The sequence below is a fragment of the Ambystoma mexicanum genome, chromosome 3p, assembly GCF_040938575.1.
Source record: "Ambystoma mexicanum isolate Mex_15411 chromosome 3p, UKY_AmexF1_1, whole genome shotgun sequence".
Taxonomy (NCBI): domain Eukaryota; kingdom Metazoa; phylum Chordata; class Amphibia; order Caudata; family Ambystomatidae; genus Ambystoma; species Ambystoma mexicanum.
In genome coordinates this window covers 356578453-356594482 of record NC_090925.1, presented here as the reverse complement: position 1 = coordinate 356594482, position 16030 = coordinate 356578453, and the positions used below count along the sequence as shown (strand labels likewise).

Genomic DNA, 16030 nt, shown 5'->3' with positions numbered 1-16030 from the left:
GAAAGAGAAGAGAACAATCTAAAAGGAACTTAAATACTTACAAGGCACGCCTGTGCAATAACGGCGTCTTCGCTCTCAGCTAACCTTCTGCTATCAAGAGGCAGAGCTCGCATCCAGTGAAGCAACTGGACCCAGCGCCCCTGCACAAGACGCAGGATGGAGAGCCCGGCATTTACCTATCTAAGGTAAGCGCAAGTATCAACCCAGTTCCACGGGGAAAGAAAGGGCGAGAGGGGCTAGGAACTTTCCCAACCTTCCAATCACTAATACCTTGGTTTACCCTTGCAGACACCTCACTCTTCAGCTTAAACGTTCGGTGAGAAGGGGGCCCTGTCCGGGAGCAAAACAAACCCTGCGCCTAACACTGAAGACGGTATCCCCACCGGATCAAGGCCTGCGCCTCCGAGGGAACCAGGTGAGCGTTACACTGGATTCGGCGTGGGCAGGAGTAATGGCACGTGAGTAATAAAGGTGCCCAATGTCTTTAAACGCACCTTCTTTTGTCTTTCAGATGCGGGATGCAGCGCCGAAGGCCTCCGGAGCGTGCGAAGAGCTGGTAAGCTTTTGTCTTTCAGATGCCGGAATGCAGTGCGAAGACCTCCGGAGCATGCGAAGAGTAGGTAAGCCTTTGTCTTTCAGATGCCGGAAAGCAGCGCAAGGCGTTGGTGACAGCCGATGGACCAGGTAAGAGATGCGCTGCCACTGAAGACCGTAGTGCTAACCTGTTCTTTCTTTGTCTTTACAGGTGCTGCTGAAGACTGGATTCCAGGATGGTAAGCCTTTGTTCCCTTAGGCCCAGGATCAGAAGCAGAAGACACGATGAGCGTTCTGCTGCAGAGAATGCAGAATAACGCAAAGCAAGATTCATCCATCGGGTGTGGTTTAAATAGCCTCCTGTAGTGCTTGGGTGTCTCCTTCCACAGCCACGCCTAGGTAAGAAAAGAGTTCCTGCTTTCCAGAAGAGTTCCAGTGTTCTGAACCTAGGGAGTGGCTCCTGCCCCACCCAACAGGAAAAGTAGTCCCAAACAGAAGAGGATCAGGGGTTCACCTGGCAGGTAAGTAAGCAGCATGGTCTGCTGCAGGTAAGTCCACCCAAGCATTATGAGCCCGGCGCTTCCAGCGCTGGGACTGGGCATCTTTATGAGCCTGGTGCCACTGGCGCCAGGACAGGGTCCAAAAGGTCCCAATTGGGACTGGCTGGCACTCGGAACCGGGGTTATGGTTCTGCTTCCAAGGGAGTCGGGCAAGTCCTGATCTTTTGGAAGCAGAGATCATGACAAGCGTACAGTAAAAATCTGAAGGTGGCTGTCAGATGAGGGACTTTGGGAGAGGATTACATTGTATGGGGCAGTATGACCCAGAGGACAGTGATTGGTTTAAAGGAGAAATACAGTTTGTAAGTGAAAGTGAAACAGTTTTTTCTTTTTGCTGAGGATTCCCAGCCTGACGGGGAATATTCATAAGCATGTGACTCCATTCCAGACCCCATGCTGGAGAAAGTAGCGTTACAGCAGTAATCTAAAATCTCTGGAATGGCTGAGGAAACAACTTGTCCCCGAAGATCACTGGGAAGTAGATTTATGCATTGGAGAAACATACCGCAAGCCTGATGTTGGCCATAGGCTTTACAAAAAGCATATTTGCGGCTCTGATGGGGAAGCGGTCAGATGACCTTTGGAAAAGAGCACGGTATCCAGGAGTTCAGTTAGATATGAATACCCATGACAGAGCAGCTTTTAATACCTATAGGGCACTGGTTTGGGGGGCCCTGTGAATGATGCATCTGGATACGCCAGATATAAATTTGATTTTAATGAAAACAATGCCATTGGAGAATGATCCTGCTGCACACATCAAGTTGATTTAGGAGATGTGAAGGTCAGAGACGGGAGAAGTGTGGGACCAAAGCCTGGCAATTCTTTACCACATGCTAAAAATGTGGCTCCCAAAGGAAGTCCAGCATGATTTAGATAAGGTGGCAGAAATGGAGGCCTAGAGTTGGCCTGTGATTCAAGCATACATTGTGCATTTCTGTAAAAGAAGACAAGAAAAGGAGAAGAATAGTTTAGAGCAGGCTCTAAAAGCAGAGACTAAGCTCTTGCAAATAAAAGTGGCGAAGATTTTTTTGGAAGGGGCGGTAATTACACACTCTATGGAGGGACAGCAGGGGCAGTTGGGACAACAGGACAGGGTGAATCAGGTATGACACAGGGGTGGATGGACCAAGGTACAAAACCATTATATTAAAAAAAGACAGTCACAATGGGATGGTGTTCAATTAGGATGCATGCTGAGCAGTCGAAAAGCAGAGCTTCAGGGTATATGGGTATGGACCACTTGGATTCTCTCGGTCCAAGGCAAGTGAGAGTGTTTCCAAGGGGCAAGGGAGGATTTGCGCGAGGAGGTGGGTCTTTTGTCAGGTTTGGAGGAATGGGTCCTGAGTTAAATGGGCCAATGGCAAATAATAAGGGTTCTATAGGATTCAGTTTTGGTCATGCAGGAGGTTGTGAAATGCGTCACAAGATTAAGGTGAACAATCACAGTTTTTCATCTTGGGAGCTCAGCAGATGCAATCCCGGCCCTGCCATATGCCCCAGGCTCTGTGCAGTCAAAGCAGGCATGGGTTGAATAGAACTCAGCCACTGGGGCTGCACAGACCCATGGGACCCCATCGACCATACCAGCACAAGCATTAGTGTAGACATTGGACAAGAATCCTTTACCCCAAGAAACGGTTACTCACTGTACTGAATCAAGTATTTTGGGACAGAGTCCTTTTTTTTCCCCCCGATGCTAATAGGTACCAGGAGTAGGACAGCCTCCAGGGGTCTCTGATGTGTCCAGACCTGTCCATTAGCACGGATCCAGAGGAGGAACCCGGATAGGTGTGCAGGTAGGTGATCCAACGTTCTCATTAATGGTCGACACAGGGGCAACAAAACCTTGAATTAAGGAAGGGGAGTTCCGCTTGTCAGGCAAAATGATGGACACACCAGGATTCTATGGGGCTATCCTGTCGGTTCCTTATACTGAAGATCTCCGTATTAAGGTAGGTACTCAAAATGTATCTGCCACTTTGTTGTATTGTACAGATACCCCAGCAAATCTTTTGGGAAGAGAGCTCCTGAGTAAGCTACAGATGTTGATTGCTTTCACAGAGGATGGTATAGTATGCTCAACTCCAGGGTTGTATCCGGTAAGAGGCAGCGCTTTTGTATGCATATTGTAGTGACAGAACGACTATAAGTTCCTGTACATTCAGCATTGTTTCTTTATGGGGCGATGGTTTTGTTAAGTTGGGTCTCAGGAATCAAAAATCAGAAATGGCAGGTACCGATAGAGTTTTTATTCCGGCCTGATGTGCCGCAGGAAGTAATACCAGGGACTACAGTTAATATTTTCCTAGAGTCGGTTGTGGGTGGTTCTCTCAGGCACAGAGTGGCGCACAGTTCTGTGCATCAATCTGACCTTATCGCTAAGGGACGTGTCCGACGAACAATTGTTCGAAGATGCAAGAGTGAAGGCATTTGAAATTACGGTGCCTTGTCAGATAGCAATAGAGTAAAGGGAAGTACCACAGACCATGTTCATCATTAAAAATACATCACCATATTGGAAGGAGGATTTGGCAAAGGTGGCGGACCATTTGTGGACCAGCAATGCTCATGAAGTGAGGCTGCTTAAGAGTGTTGGAGCGGTACGGATAAAATTAAAACCTGTTGCGATATTACCATGGGTTAAGCAGTACCCCATGTCTAGGGAGGTGGATGAAGGGATTGATGAAACCTTTATGGCGTTGTTAAAGCAAGGCATATACAACCTTCGGTGTCCCCATGCAATACAGCCATCTACCCTGTGAAGAAAGCAAATGGGTCCAGTTGGAGGATGGTTCAGGATTTGCGCCCTCTCAATAATATTGTTGAGATGGAATTTCCGGTGGTACCGAATCCTGCCACCATTCTCTGTAACATCCCTACTGGATTGACCCACTTCCCAGTGATTGATTTAGAAAATGTGTTTTTCTCTGTTCCCTTACACCTCGATTCACAGAACCTCACAGCGTTTGTGTATCGTGGTAAGAGATTAGAGCACACAAGGTTGCCCCAGGCAGGCCTTGCGAATTATTAAAAATCCCACTATTCTTGCAGGGCGAGTTCCTTAGTTTACATACTCAACCTAAGAGAAATGTACTCGCCCCAAGCTGACAGGTGACTAATTATTTACATGTGCTTTTTGTAAAATGGTGCATGTCGTCATAAGCACACTTCATATTTGGTGCAATGCTGCCAAGCATGCACAGTGAAACTTGCAGTAAATGCAAAATAAGTTTCTAGCATCCCCATACTCACCAGCAAGGTAGAGTATCCTGCAAAAGGTGCTCGCCCCTTCATAAAAACTACTTGCAAATGCTAGTGGGCTAGTATATTTTGCAAGCCCTGCCAGGAGGACTGTGCATCCATGAGCGTCTTTAACAGAGTGGTTCAAATGGATTAGGGGAATTTACATGTGTCCAGCACCATAATTCAGGATGTGGAGGATCTGTTGGTTTGTAGCATTCCAGAGGCGCAGTGTTGAGGAGGCTCCTCACCCTGCTCGTGGGGAAGGGGTACAATGTGGACAAAGAAAAATTGCAGTATTGTCAGACAGACATAGTATATTTGGGTAATAATATCGCCTGCAGGATGGAAGGTAATGTCATAGCCGGTCAAGTGGCACAGCGAGTAGAACGCTCGCTTTGACATCAGTGCAGAGCCTGCTAACGCAGGTTCGAATCCCGGCGGGGCCAAACTCAGCCTTTCATCCTTCCGAGGTCGATAAATGAGCACCACACACCGTGGGTAATAATAAGAAGCGCTCAGATACCTGAGGGTTCGTAGCGCTATACAAGTGCCAAATTATTATTATTATTATTATTATAGAGAGCCACCACAGATCAGACTATGCCTCGGCCAGTCGTAGATCATAGATCTTTGATTACTCTAGATAAATGAGGCCTTTACTGCAAGGGCTTAAAGAAGCGCAGAACGGGAAGGGTCTGAGAGTGGTCTGAGGAAATGGGGACTTGCTTTCGGGAATGTAAAGGCACAATCAGCAATGCTCCGGTCTTGGTGATCCCGAATTGCAAGTAGCCATTTTAAGGACAGTGCTCCTGACCCTGCAGACACAGTTAGGGCACAAATCTTTAGTGTATTACACTGGACTCCTACACCCAGTGATGCAGAGACAGTTACCTTGTGAGCAAGCTTTAGCGGGAGCGGCCTTTGCATTTCAAATATCCTTGACCATTACTATGCATTGCTCAGTGACATTGTACATGAAGCATGCAGTCTTTGCGATCTTAGAGAAGTCTACGTTAACTATTCAGATAGTGTCAGGGCATGATGTCATTTTATCAAATACATGGATACATCCTGCGCTGTGTCACCTAGTTAATCCTGCAATATTTATAGCCAAACCAGTGAATGTTAAGGACATGGTCCATGATTGTGCCACTTACGAGGGATAAGAGGAAGAGAGGGTGGATGTGAAAGAGGATTCCCTGGAGGGAGGTAAGATACTTTTTGTTGATGGGTTTTCGACCATCAACTAGGACATGGGTGAGAGGCATATGGGTGCAGCTGTTGTGGGCTTTGTGGATGGAGAATACTGGGTCAGACTGAAGAGTCGGATGCCATCTCATAACTCCACGTATGTGGCGGAACTAGTGGCACTTATAGAGTAAGGGGAAGGCAGTCATCATTTATTCCGACTCTGCATACGTCACACCCACTGTATTTTCTGGGTTATCAAGATGGCAGAGAAGAGGGTTTAGGAGGTCTGAAGGGTCCCCTGGCCAGCATGCTGCGCTGCTATCCTGACAATTCGAAGCGTCAACCTTGCCCACAGATATAAGTTTGGTTAAATGTGCTGCGCATACTAAAGCACTAATTCAACAGCTCTTCGGAATGATGCTGCAGACAAGGCGGCGAAGGAAACAGATTTTACTGTTTCCAGATTCCCTGACCACAGAAATCATGTCCGAACAGGTACATTTACCAGCCCCATACACCGCTGTCCCTGTGCTTCAGATCATAGAGATACAAGAGAGCCACTAGAGAAAAACAGGAGCTCTGTAAGAAGAGAGGATGTGTCCTCTCAACACATGGATTTGCTGTTGAGAAAGGAGGTGACAGGGATGATAGCAATGCCCGTAGAGCTGCTTGTTTTTGGTGACAAATCCAAGCAGAGCTCCAGGAAGAGTGAATTATCCCAAATCTACAGGAACAGGTAAGTAGAGTTGTAGGGAACTGTGTAGTGTGCAAGGAATTCAAACCTGGAAACACCATGAAGTCGATAAGAGCAGTCTTGCCTAGACCCTTTGCACCATTCAGGAAGCTCCATATCAACTTCGCAGACATGCTTACGAGGTGTAGTATCTATTGTTATTTGATTGATGCTCCTTGTCCATTCTCCCTGTGGCTTGAGGTTGGTCCCTGCATACATCCTAATCCTAAATCAGCAGAAATATTTCTGGTGAGAGAGGTATTTCCCGAGATGGGGAATTAGTGAGGTCCTAAAATCTGACAATGCAACCCACATTTGTATTGCCCTGTTTGCAGAAATCCCTTCACTTTTGGGAATAAAGCACAGGTTGTGCTCAGTGTACCACCTGCTGGCCAACGGGATTGTGCGGTGGCTCAATGGGGTCCTTAAGGCCCGTTTAGCAAAACTGTGTATTGCCTTCCACTCACCTTGTTTTATTTGAGATATTAGCCTGGAAAAGATCATCATTTAAGCCCCCAAGAAAGCATGATGAGGCGTAGGTTACATACACCTCTCTCACCTGCACGCACGCCATCAGACACACACAAGACCGCAGAGGTCAGAGGAAAGGAGTTTATGGAGTACCTTAGGGCTTTAACAAAAATGATTAAGATTATATCTTTACAGGTTGTGTCTTCTCACCAACAGACTACAGTAGAAAACATGAGGAAGCCAACGATCAACACAAGACACAGCTGCTCCTGGGAGACCCCATCTTTGTCCACACCTTTGTGCATCGCTGGAGTGAACAGAATTTCTGTGGGCCTCACCCTGTGATCTATGCAACTCCAACTGCTGTGAAGGTAGAGGGCAACAAGGACTGGTTAAATCTCAGTGATACTAGTAGGGCTACCAGCACCCCTCCAGCAGCACAGGAGCAGGCACAAAGTTAAGTATGCCCTAAGAATCTTCCGTTCCGTACAGTGCAAAGTGGGTTGCGAATAGAGATCAGGAAACTGAATATTTTTGTTTAGGAATAGAAATGGTTAGAATTGTAAATCGTGTAAAAATTTGTTTTTCTATGGTTTTTATGATCCTCTTCATTGTGTCTGAAGATGGCAACCAGTATACATACAGAAGGTTTAAATGTATATAGTTTTGTGGAATTCAAAGAGATAGTGTTGAGAAAAAAAAGAAATGGTGATATTGATTTTTCAAACAATGGGTATGATAAATTAGATTTCTAACAAATGCAGATGGTTTTGTAGTGGATAACATAATATATAGCCATATGAGGAGGGTTGGGAGAGAGATCTGTAGGATATTGCTACATCTGCCCTCTCATCCCTCATGCTTCTGGCATCCCTAGGGTGTTTATCCCGAACGAGGTTGAGGTAGCAGATGCACTATGTCTAGTGCACCTATCCCTGTTCAGGATCCCAGAGCAGTTTAAAGGGCAATCATTCACAGCATTAATCCTTCCTATCGATGAAGACTGTTCAGTTTCTAATCATAAAGAGCATGAAAATATACAGTGTATCCAGAGAGCCCAACTGAGTCTAGAAGTGGCTTTTTTTTCTAAAAATCAATAGGAGCAAGGGGTGAAGAGTTGCAGAGCAGGAGGAATGAGGGGATTCTCAGAAGAAGGAGTGGCACGAATAAATCAAGAATGTGGGACTGTATGGAGAAATGACTTGCAGCATCTGACGTGGCTCAACGAGCCAGAAAAATCTGTTAAGATACAGACACTTATCCATTTTTCTCTATGGTTTAAGGGTGATGGCATGGTGCCCGCTGGCACAAATGGGAACTGCAGTTGCACGCTTCGCATCGCTGATCTGGCTGGAGGTATGGCTGCCATTCTGTAAATTTTTGGGACCTGTGGAGCAAATGCATACAGGCATTTGCCTCCAGCTTGGCGAGGTGTGTGCAGATTCTCTATCCTTCATGTGCCAGTCCTCATCCTACCTGAGGAGCACCTGGTTTTGACCCATTCAATGTCCAAGGTTAAATCTGTGCCCCTTTGCGCCCCCTTCATCAACGTATGTGGACAAGCCATTGACTTTGCTACATTGCAATTGTTACTGATTTCTGTCAAACAGACGGTCCAATTATATTTCAGCAGCATCATCAAAAGCTTTAATGGACATTCCTGTCAGTACTGGCTGTTTAGCCATACTGCAAGTTTCTTCACTTCTCTTCTGACACATGACGTCCAAGCTGGGGCGAATGCCAAGTGGCTCCAGGTGACCAGATATGAACTTTTACTATTTGTTAAAACATCAGAGTCAGCGTTTAGTGCGATTAGGGGAGAGTTACGGGCACTAAGGCTAATGACTTTGCACAACCGGTACATACTCGACCTAACAGCAATGGAGGGCCAAGTATGTCCGAAAACTGGGAGTTTGTGCTGCACATTTGTGCCTCCCAACGACACAGAGAATGGTACTTTAACACAGACTATCGATGCCTTGCATAATCTCAGGGTGATCATGGAAAATGAGGCAGGAATTACCAATGATTCATGGTTGGAGTCTTTGTTCTCTTGAGCATCATCGTGGATGAGCCTCCCAGTGAAGATCCTGTTGACTATTTTTTTCTTTTTTCTCATTTGTTTCTGTTTCTGGCAATTGCCCTTACGATGTTGTTCTTCCCACATACTAAGAGGAAATGCCATGATGACTGTGACCCTGCATTGGGCTAGGGCCAATACCACTTCATCCCATATGGGTGCTCAAACAGAAGTTGTTTTGTGTCCTCCACCAAGTCGTGATAATTGTGTGGCACGGTGGGTAAATAGTGGACATTGTGGAGGGACGAGTTTGGGTTGTTTGGCAGAGGAGTATGCCCATATTGGGACCGGTATGAGGGATGGTTTCAGGGTTGTTCCCCAAGAAGATGATCATTGTTAGTTAAAGTATTCATTATAGGGCGGAATGTTGGGGTGGTCAGGAAGTGTCACCACAAGCATGATGGGTTCATGTTGTGCGCACCATATCGATGACTTGGGGTGTGGTGAAATAGCCACGATGTTTCAATTTCCTATGTAGCGAGTGTAGTTAATAATGGATAGGATATGTTACTTTTATTGTTACTTTTTTATGAGAACTGATTTGCACGCACGCAGACAGATAAAATGTTAAAACCGTCAAATGAAATATAAAAGTGATTCAGACATAATGTATTATGGAGTCCCCAGAAGTAGGCAATGAGGGTTTTTTATAATGCACATGTAAGAAAGGGGGCCTGTCCTGTAAGAATCTACTGTAAAGGAAAGCTGGTATTTACCAGACATCCATGCACACTAAGGAAACATAAAGGGGATTTATGAATTCACATGCAGTGGGTTTTTATAAACAGATAAAAAAAATGGCAGTCAGGGGCTGACTTTCAAAAACTGATTCTGCTGGGTTTCAAAGGCCAGAGGATGGGTGAATAAGTAACTACGACCATAGCGATGGTCAACTCAGCTGTATGAGCCCTCCATTGTTTTTATGGTCTGAAAAGTATCACAGATAGCAGATGCAATTTCTTGAATGCATGGGAGCTTGACAGGAATAATGAGTCATACAGTAGAAGGTCAGCTGGCGAACAGGACGCAGTGGTTTATGGCTTAACAGTTCTGCAAGGAACAGATGTAATCTTGCCCATTGAATTTAAGTCACTCAGAGGGGTTTGCCCATTTGCTTGGGCTGGCAATAAAGATGCGATAAGATGGTGCATGGGGCAAGGGTGTCCGGTGGTCAACTGTTTTCTCAAGGTGGAATTAGAGGACATATAGGCTGGAGTGGGAGTCGCATCAATTAGAATGACTTAAGTGGAGCCATTAAACTAGGGCGGATGAAATAGTAATCAGTAGTTCAAAGAGATCCTGTTTGCACAGCTTTTCTTCATTTAGCTAAAATATCTGTGTGGACCATGTGCAAACACACGTAAGGTTACAAGGCTTTAGGCGAGTTGTTACTAGTAATGAATTATGTTGAAATGTGAATTTTCTATTATGTCATGATGTCACAACCTACCACGGATCAATCCCCAGCAAAGGTGGACTTTGTATATGATCTGAAGCTTGCAGTAAAGATTGTCGATAACCAATGAGAAGGAGAGAAATGGAAAAAGATGGAACGTCTTTGTATATGTTTTGTCCAATCATGTGTTAGCGGTCGGTTGGAATAATGTATCTGGAAGTGTTTTAACTGTTGCAAAAATGTCTAAAATGTATCAACTGATGCGGTTCGTTGAGGCTTGAGTTAGTTTTGTCCTGCAGTACCATCTAACTGCTCCGCAGACAATTGTACAATAAACTTGCTTTACATACAAAACGTGCACTTGTTCCTCAGATGGTGGACCTGCTTGGGTTGAGGTAATTAGGTGTCTGCCCTCACACCACATGGACTCTTGTGGCCCTGGACTAGCAGACCAAATGCCTTACCCTGAAGGGGGTCGATGCGGCTCTGCTGGACCATGATGCTCAGCTGCAGGACCAGCTGCGGGGCACTCTTCAGGAAGGTCTCCAGTAGGCGCAGCATACTGATGTCAGCACTCTCGAACATCATTCTCCAGTAGAAGTGTCGCTGCCGGTGCTCGGACTGCCAACGGCTCTGCAGGCCAAGGTAGAGGGCACGAAGGTACCTGCCGTGGAGGGAAGGAACAGCAGACAGGAAAATGGGTGAGTATGGACAGCTCCAGACCATGGAAGAGACAAGCACATTTTTTAGAATTCCCAATGATTGATATCATTCTGTGGATTATGGAAAATAAAAATAGGAAATACCGACTTTCATTTTTGGTAAAAAGTCGAAGTCTATGGACCCATAGGGAGGTCACAGTGAGCACACAGCAGTTATGCTCACTTTCACCTCCCGAGGAGGTCCATGTGCATAGTCTATGCATCAAAACGGCGCAGTACTTAATTTCTGAAAACCCTGTTAGTTCATAAACCTGTGATATTCCTGTGAGACATTTTTATATCTTGCATACCTCTACCTAGCACACTGCATTGAAAGCAAATAAGTACGCCTTTCCAGAATGTTCTCCTTGAGGAGGGAATAGTAGGTTATTAGTTGGTAGTCTGCTCAGTTGTGGTGGTAATTGAGTATACAAAGATCTTCCGATTTTCAGCTTTCTAAATGTATCTTTTTTTACATACAGTGGTGTTTCTCCAGTACTTTTATAAATACATTTGGAATATTTATTTATAATTTGTTTCCACCCAAATATCCAGGCAACAGTTTTTTTCCAGAGTATACCAACAAAACATTTGCTTTTAGCACTGCACGTATGAAAAGCCACAGGCTATAGATGTTATTTGAAACCCAAATATTTTATGCAGAAGAAAAAATATGTTTATTACCCTTTTTCATTTGGCACCTGCTTCACAATTCTGATTGACATGCAATTGGCTTGCATTCTATTAATTAACTTCAGAAAGCCCACATATTGGTTTGACTGCAAGTGTAAGGATAGGTTAGTCTTCAGTTGTTTTTATCCTCTAGTTTCAGTGAAGCTCTTGAAAAAACAATTGGTGGCAAGCCTTTCCTTAAACTTACAGTGAAGCTGTGTGAAGTTAAAAACAAGTATTAGCAATGCCAACAGTTTGGGCTTTTGTGAGGCATGGAAAAGGTACTTGCCAGGAGGAGCCATACTGTTATTTATTCCCCATTGTTGGTAGCAGGTACAAAATGGTGCGACTATCTGGGCATCTAATAGCAGCGCCTGGTAAAATCTTAAAATGTACGCTCAAGCCAAAAATGTTTGCTTTGCCAATGCTTGTTTTAAACAGGACTTCAGTGAAGGACGCACAGAGTGCTTATAACTCTAGTGGCTGCAGTCAGGCTTAAGATCATTTCACCGGTAGTGCGTTTACAGCTTCAATTAAGTCATCAAATCTCAGAAGACTGCTTGGAACAAACACTGGCAGACACTTTGAATGCAAAGCCTGATGGTAAGGCTGGATTAAAGTGAACTCAAAGAGTTCCCATGAGGTGGTGTTTTGGACGGACAGAGGTAGGAATGGGTGAGAATGACCATAGGGACTAGCATGGCCAAGGGCAGGCAATGGGTGGGCACATAACCCAACAACCCGGATATTTTTTTAACATTTATATTTCAGACCTTGAAAAAGCTTTCAATGATTGCAATAACCTTCCTCCTAGCATAGGCGTCTTTCCCATTGCCTGGCTTACCGACACAGATGATGTTGTAATTTTTTTAAATCAAACTGCAATAGGTTTACAACATAGCCTAAATAAATTAGCATCATACACAACACGGTCTGGCTATCAATTTGTCCAAATCTAAAGTTATGACGATTAAATTTGGACTGTAAATCTATAAAGAGAGTAAGATGGACAATTGATGAAAACGTGTTGGAAGACGTAGAAAGCTACCTGTATCTTGGAATGCTCATCTCTAGCAACTTAAAGAGACCCTATCTAAGAATATCTAAAAATATAATCTGTAAGACTGTTACAAAGTTTAAGGATACTAGGTCTTTTATTTCGAAATCTGGTGGACACTCCGTAGAGGGCCTGTTGAAATTATATAACACCTGTTCCGAGTGCACTCTATAGGCTTAAAGTCTATTCTGCCAAAGAGACTGACTGGCTGAAAACATTAGATGGGAAACTTTGGAGAAGCACCTTGGGTCTCCCTCAGTGTCTACCAGAAGACGAAATATGCTTCGTGCTGGCTCTGATCTCTTTCACTACCCGGAAAATGATTGCAGCATGTAATTTATATCTTAAAATAAGGCTAAATGCTGGCAATACTGACTCCGTGTAGTCATATTTCAGTGATCGAAATGGCACTAGGTGCCTCTTTCGGGCACTGAAGATATGGCACCGGGAGATTGATCACTTCTTGGAGGAAATCGGATGTGCACTGATGCCAGAGGATAACTTGGCCACAAAATGTATTGAAATTAAAAAAAAGGCAATGATCTCGGATAGGGATACACAAACTACCTATCTAGCAGGGAAGCCCAGCTGTAAGTTATACTCTGTGCAAACATTCCAGCCTGATACCGCATGCTCCTATCTTATTAATTTGCAAAACACAAAGGTAAGGACATTTATCCTTCTACTAAGACTTAACCAGCTTCCTGTTTTGGCAAATAGGGGCAGGGGGAAAATTACTATACAGGAACAGGCATGCAGAATATGTGGAGAACAACAGGAGACTGCACAACACTTGTTGACAGAAAGCTCTGGTCTAACTCCCATGCACAAGAAAGGATACTCGATGCGGGTGGAGGACATTCATTTTATTCACACAAATATATTTTGGTCTGCGATCTATGAAGGCAGAAATATTGTGTTAAACTTTACCCTATATTACATGTGGGAAGAAATTACAAATATATTGCTTCAATGCATTGTTTCACAAATGTAAATCGAATGACATTTTGCACAGGATATTAGAAACGTTGCTATTTTTATATTACAACGATTAGTGACATCTATTTTAAATTGTACTTTGTAGTTGCGTCTAATGTACTCGTGTGTTTTATGGTTATGATTTTTTAACAATTGCATTTACTGTATCATTTTATAGTGTTAAAGGTTATCCTTAACTAAATGACACTTAAAAATGTATAAATACAAAATAACCAAACAACACCTACAGACTCTGTGTCCTGCTTCATATGTCAATCCTCCCTATCTGTACACCAATGGAATAGTTTCGGCTTCGAGGTGTCGTGAGCGACACCTAATAGCCGAAACTAGAAAAGGTATGCAGAACACGAGGTGTGCAGTGGAGGGGCTGAGGGACGGTGGGTGTGATGGTAGGGGGCTGTGTTGGCTGGAAAAGGTACACACCAATTTTAGATACACTGAACGTTTAGCCTGAAGAAATGCAAAGCAACACAAAAAAAACAGGCAGCCTTTACAACAGATACATTAATCTGTGAACCTGAAAAACTTAAAAATAGTCGGGTTCAGCACACATCCATCAAGACGTGCTCTCTTCAGACTTATTTTATGTACGCCACTTCTTCATGCCTCGCCCAGTAACAATTGCAGCAAACCCACAGGGCACAAAACATACAGACCCTGTCATGGCATGTGATTATGAAGTTTGGACCTATCAAATACAGATGAATCCTTCAGGGCATTTATACTTGTGATATGGTGGATCCAAACCATGCACTGATCAGAGAGAGAAAAACGTCAACCATCATACATAGCCAGCTGCACACCGCAGATCACCACAAAAAATGCTTAAAGATAAATAACCGGTTACTGCGAAGAAGCCCGTTTTGGGCTGAAATATGTTTGTCTTGGGAGAAGTAGAAGAAAGGACGTTTCATATTTAACCATTTATTGCGGTAACACCTTATGTGCAGCATGATGTGTTTGTGTTGCGACAGGGGCCTGACCTTGTCAGGGGAGCCCAAAAACCCTCGGACCTGAGACAGGGAAGCTTCCAGGCGTAAGTTGAGCCAATCCATCCATGTCCAATTTAATGTCCTATGTTTAGAGGGACAAGCGTTAACTTGTCCCATTTCACTATTTAGATCAGATACTGGCCCATCACGTGGTGTGGGCGGGGTTAACGCCAATTTGGCAGTCAGAGGAAATAGAATAAAGAGTTACACTGCAAAGTACCAAGCTCTCTTTATTATTATATATAATCCAACATCATTTGCTTGCTCATGAATCTCTGACTAGAGATTCAACAATGGCATTGAGGATTTAACATCGAACCCACCTGTGCCATGCCTCTGACCTAGCTTCTACGTCATGCTGGTCGGCTTCAAGGACCCACCACTTTAAGCCGCATCGCAGCAACATCATGAGCCGGCTGCTGGCCGCTGGCCGCCTCCTGTTCCGGCCTCTGCATGACCAGTGATGCGGCACCAGAGGGACGCCGGCACCGGAAAGAAAGCACAACTCACATCGGCCGTTATCCAATCGACGCTCAGCAGGGCCCTATATGCAAGAAAGGCACGCTGCTACCTTGCGGCGAGTGCACACACACAGCATCGTTTGCCTGCAAAGTGCATCCAGCTCACCACAAGTGGAACGTTGCATTCACATGCACTTAGCCCTCACATAAGGAAATGCCACATAGCCTGGAAAGCCCAACATCACCAACCAGCCCTCACCTCTAACTGCTGCGGACTGGGGTGCCCTGACAACATGTGTGTGAGTTTCCTCCTACAGAGAGCCATAATTTACAAACAGAAGGTGAGAACGCACAACCAGCTTCCCCCGCCCTCAGCGCCACACCACACGGTGCACCGCCATCATGTCAGAGAATGAAGCAGTCAGTAGCTCCTCCAGCCCATCTTTGAGCATCTTCGAGTTCCTCCACACGTGACCCAGTGGCCAGAGATGATGGGCTGTATTAGTCTCTGGCAGTACAGCCATTTGACATTTCTGACACCAGCAGTCTGGCATCATGGTGGAACAGGTGGCTTAAGGAACTCAATATTTACATTGTAGCAACGGGAGTAAGGGAGGAACGCCGCCACAGAGGCATACTGATGCACTCCTTAGGACCAATCATAACGGACATTGGGCCTCATTACAAGGAGGCTGGTAAGGGGTTAATGGCGCCGATAAAGGTGCCGGAGCAATTAACCCCGTACTGACCTATTACGAGGTCACCTCACAGGACCCGCTCTGGACATCTGGTTTTACCAGACGTCCTTTGCGGGTCCCGCGAGGGGACAAGCATGCTAACAACGGGCCCGTCACTAACGGGCCCATTGTTAGCATGCTCCCCATTCCCATTGAGCCCTATGGGGGCTCAAATGGGAATGGGGATGGTCTGGGTCCGG

The 16030-nt window shown here is 45.0% G+C and overlaps 1 protein-coding gene across 1 annotated transcript in view; it reads right to left on the bottom strand.

Moving 5' to 3' along the window:
* XKR7 (XK related 7) overlaps positions 1–16030 on the bottom strand; it is a 181287-nt gene that overhangs the window by 37845 nt on the left and 127412 nt on the right. Inside the window, exon 2 of the mRNA XM_069651008.1 lies at positions 10676–10875. Coding sequence (XP_069507109.1) covers positions 10676–10875 — 200 coding nt within the window. The remainder of the gene's footprint in view (positions 1–10675; positions 10876–16030) is intronic.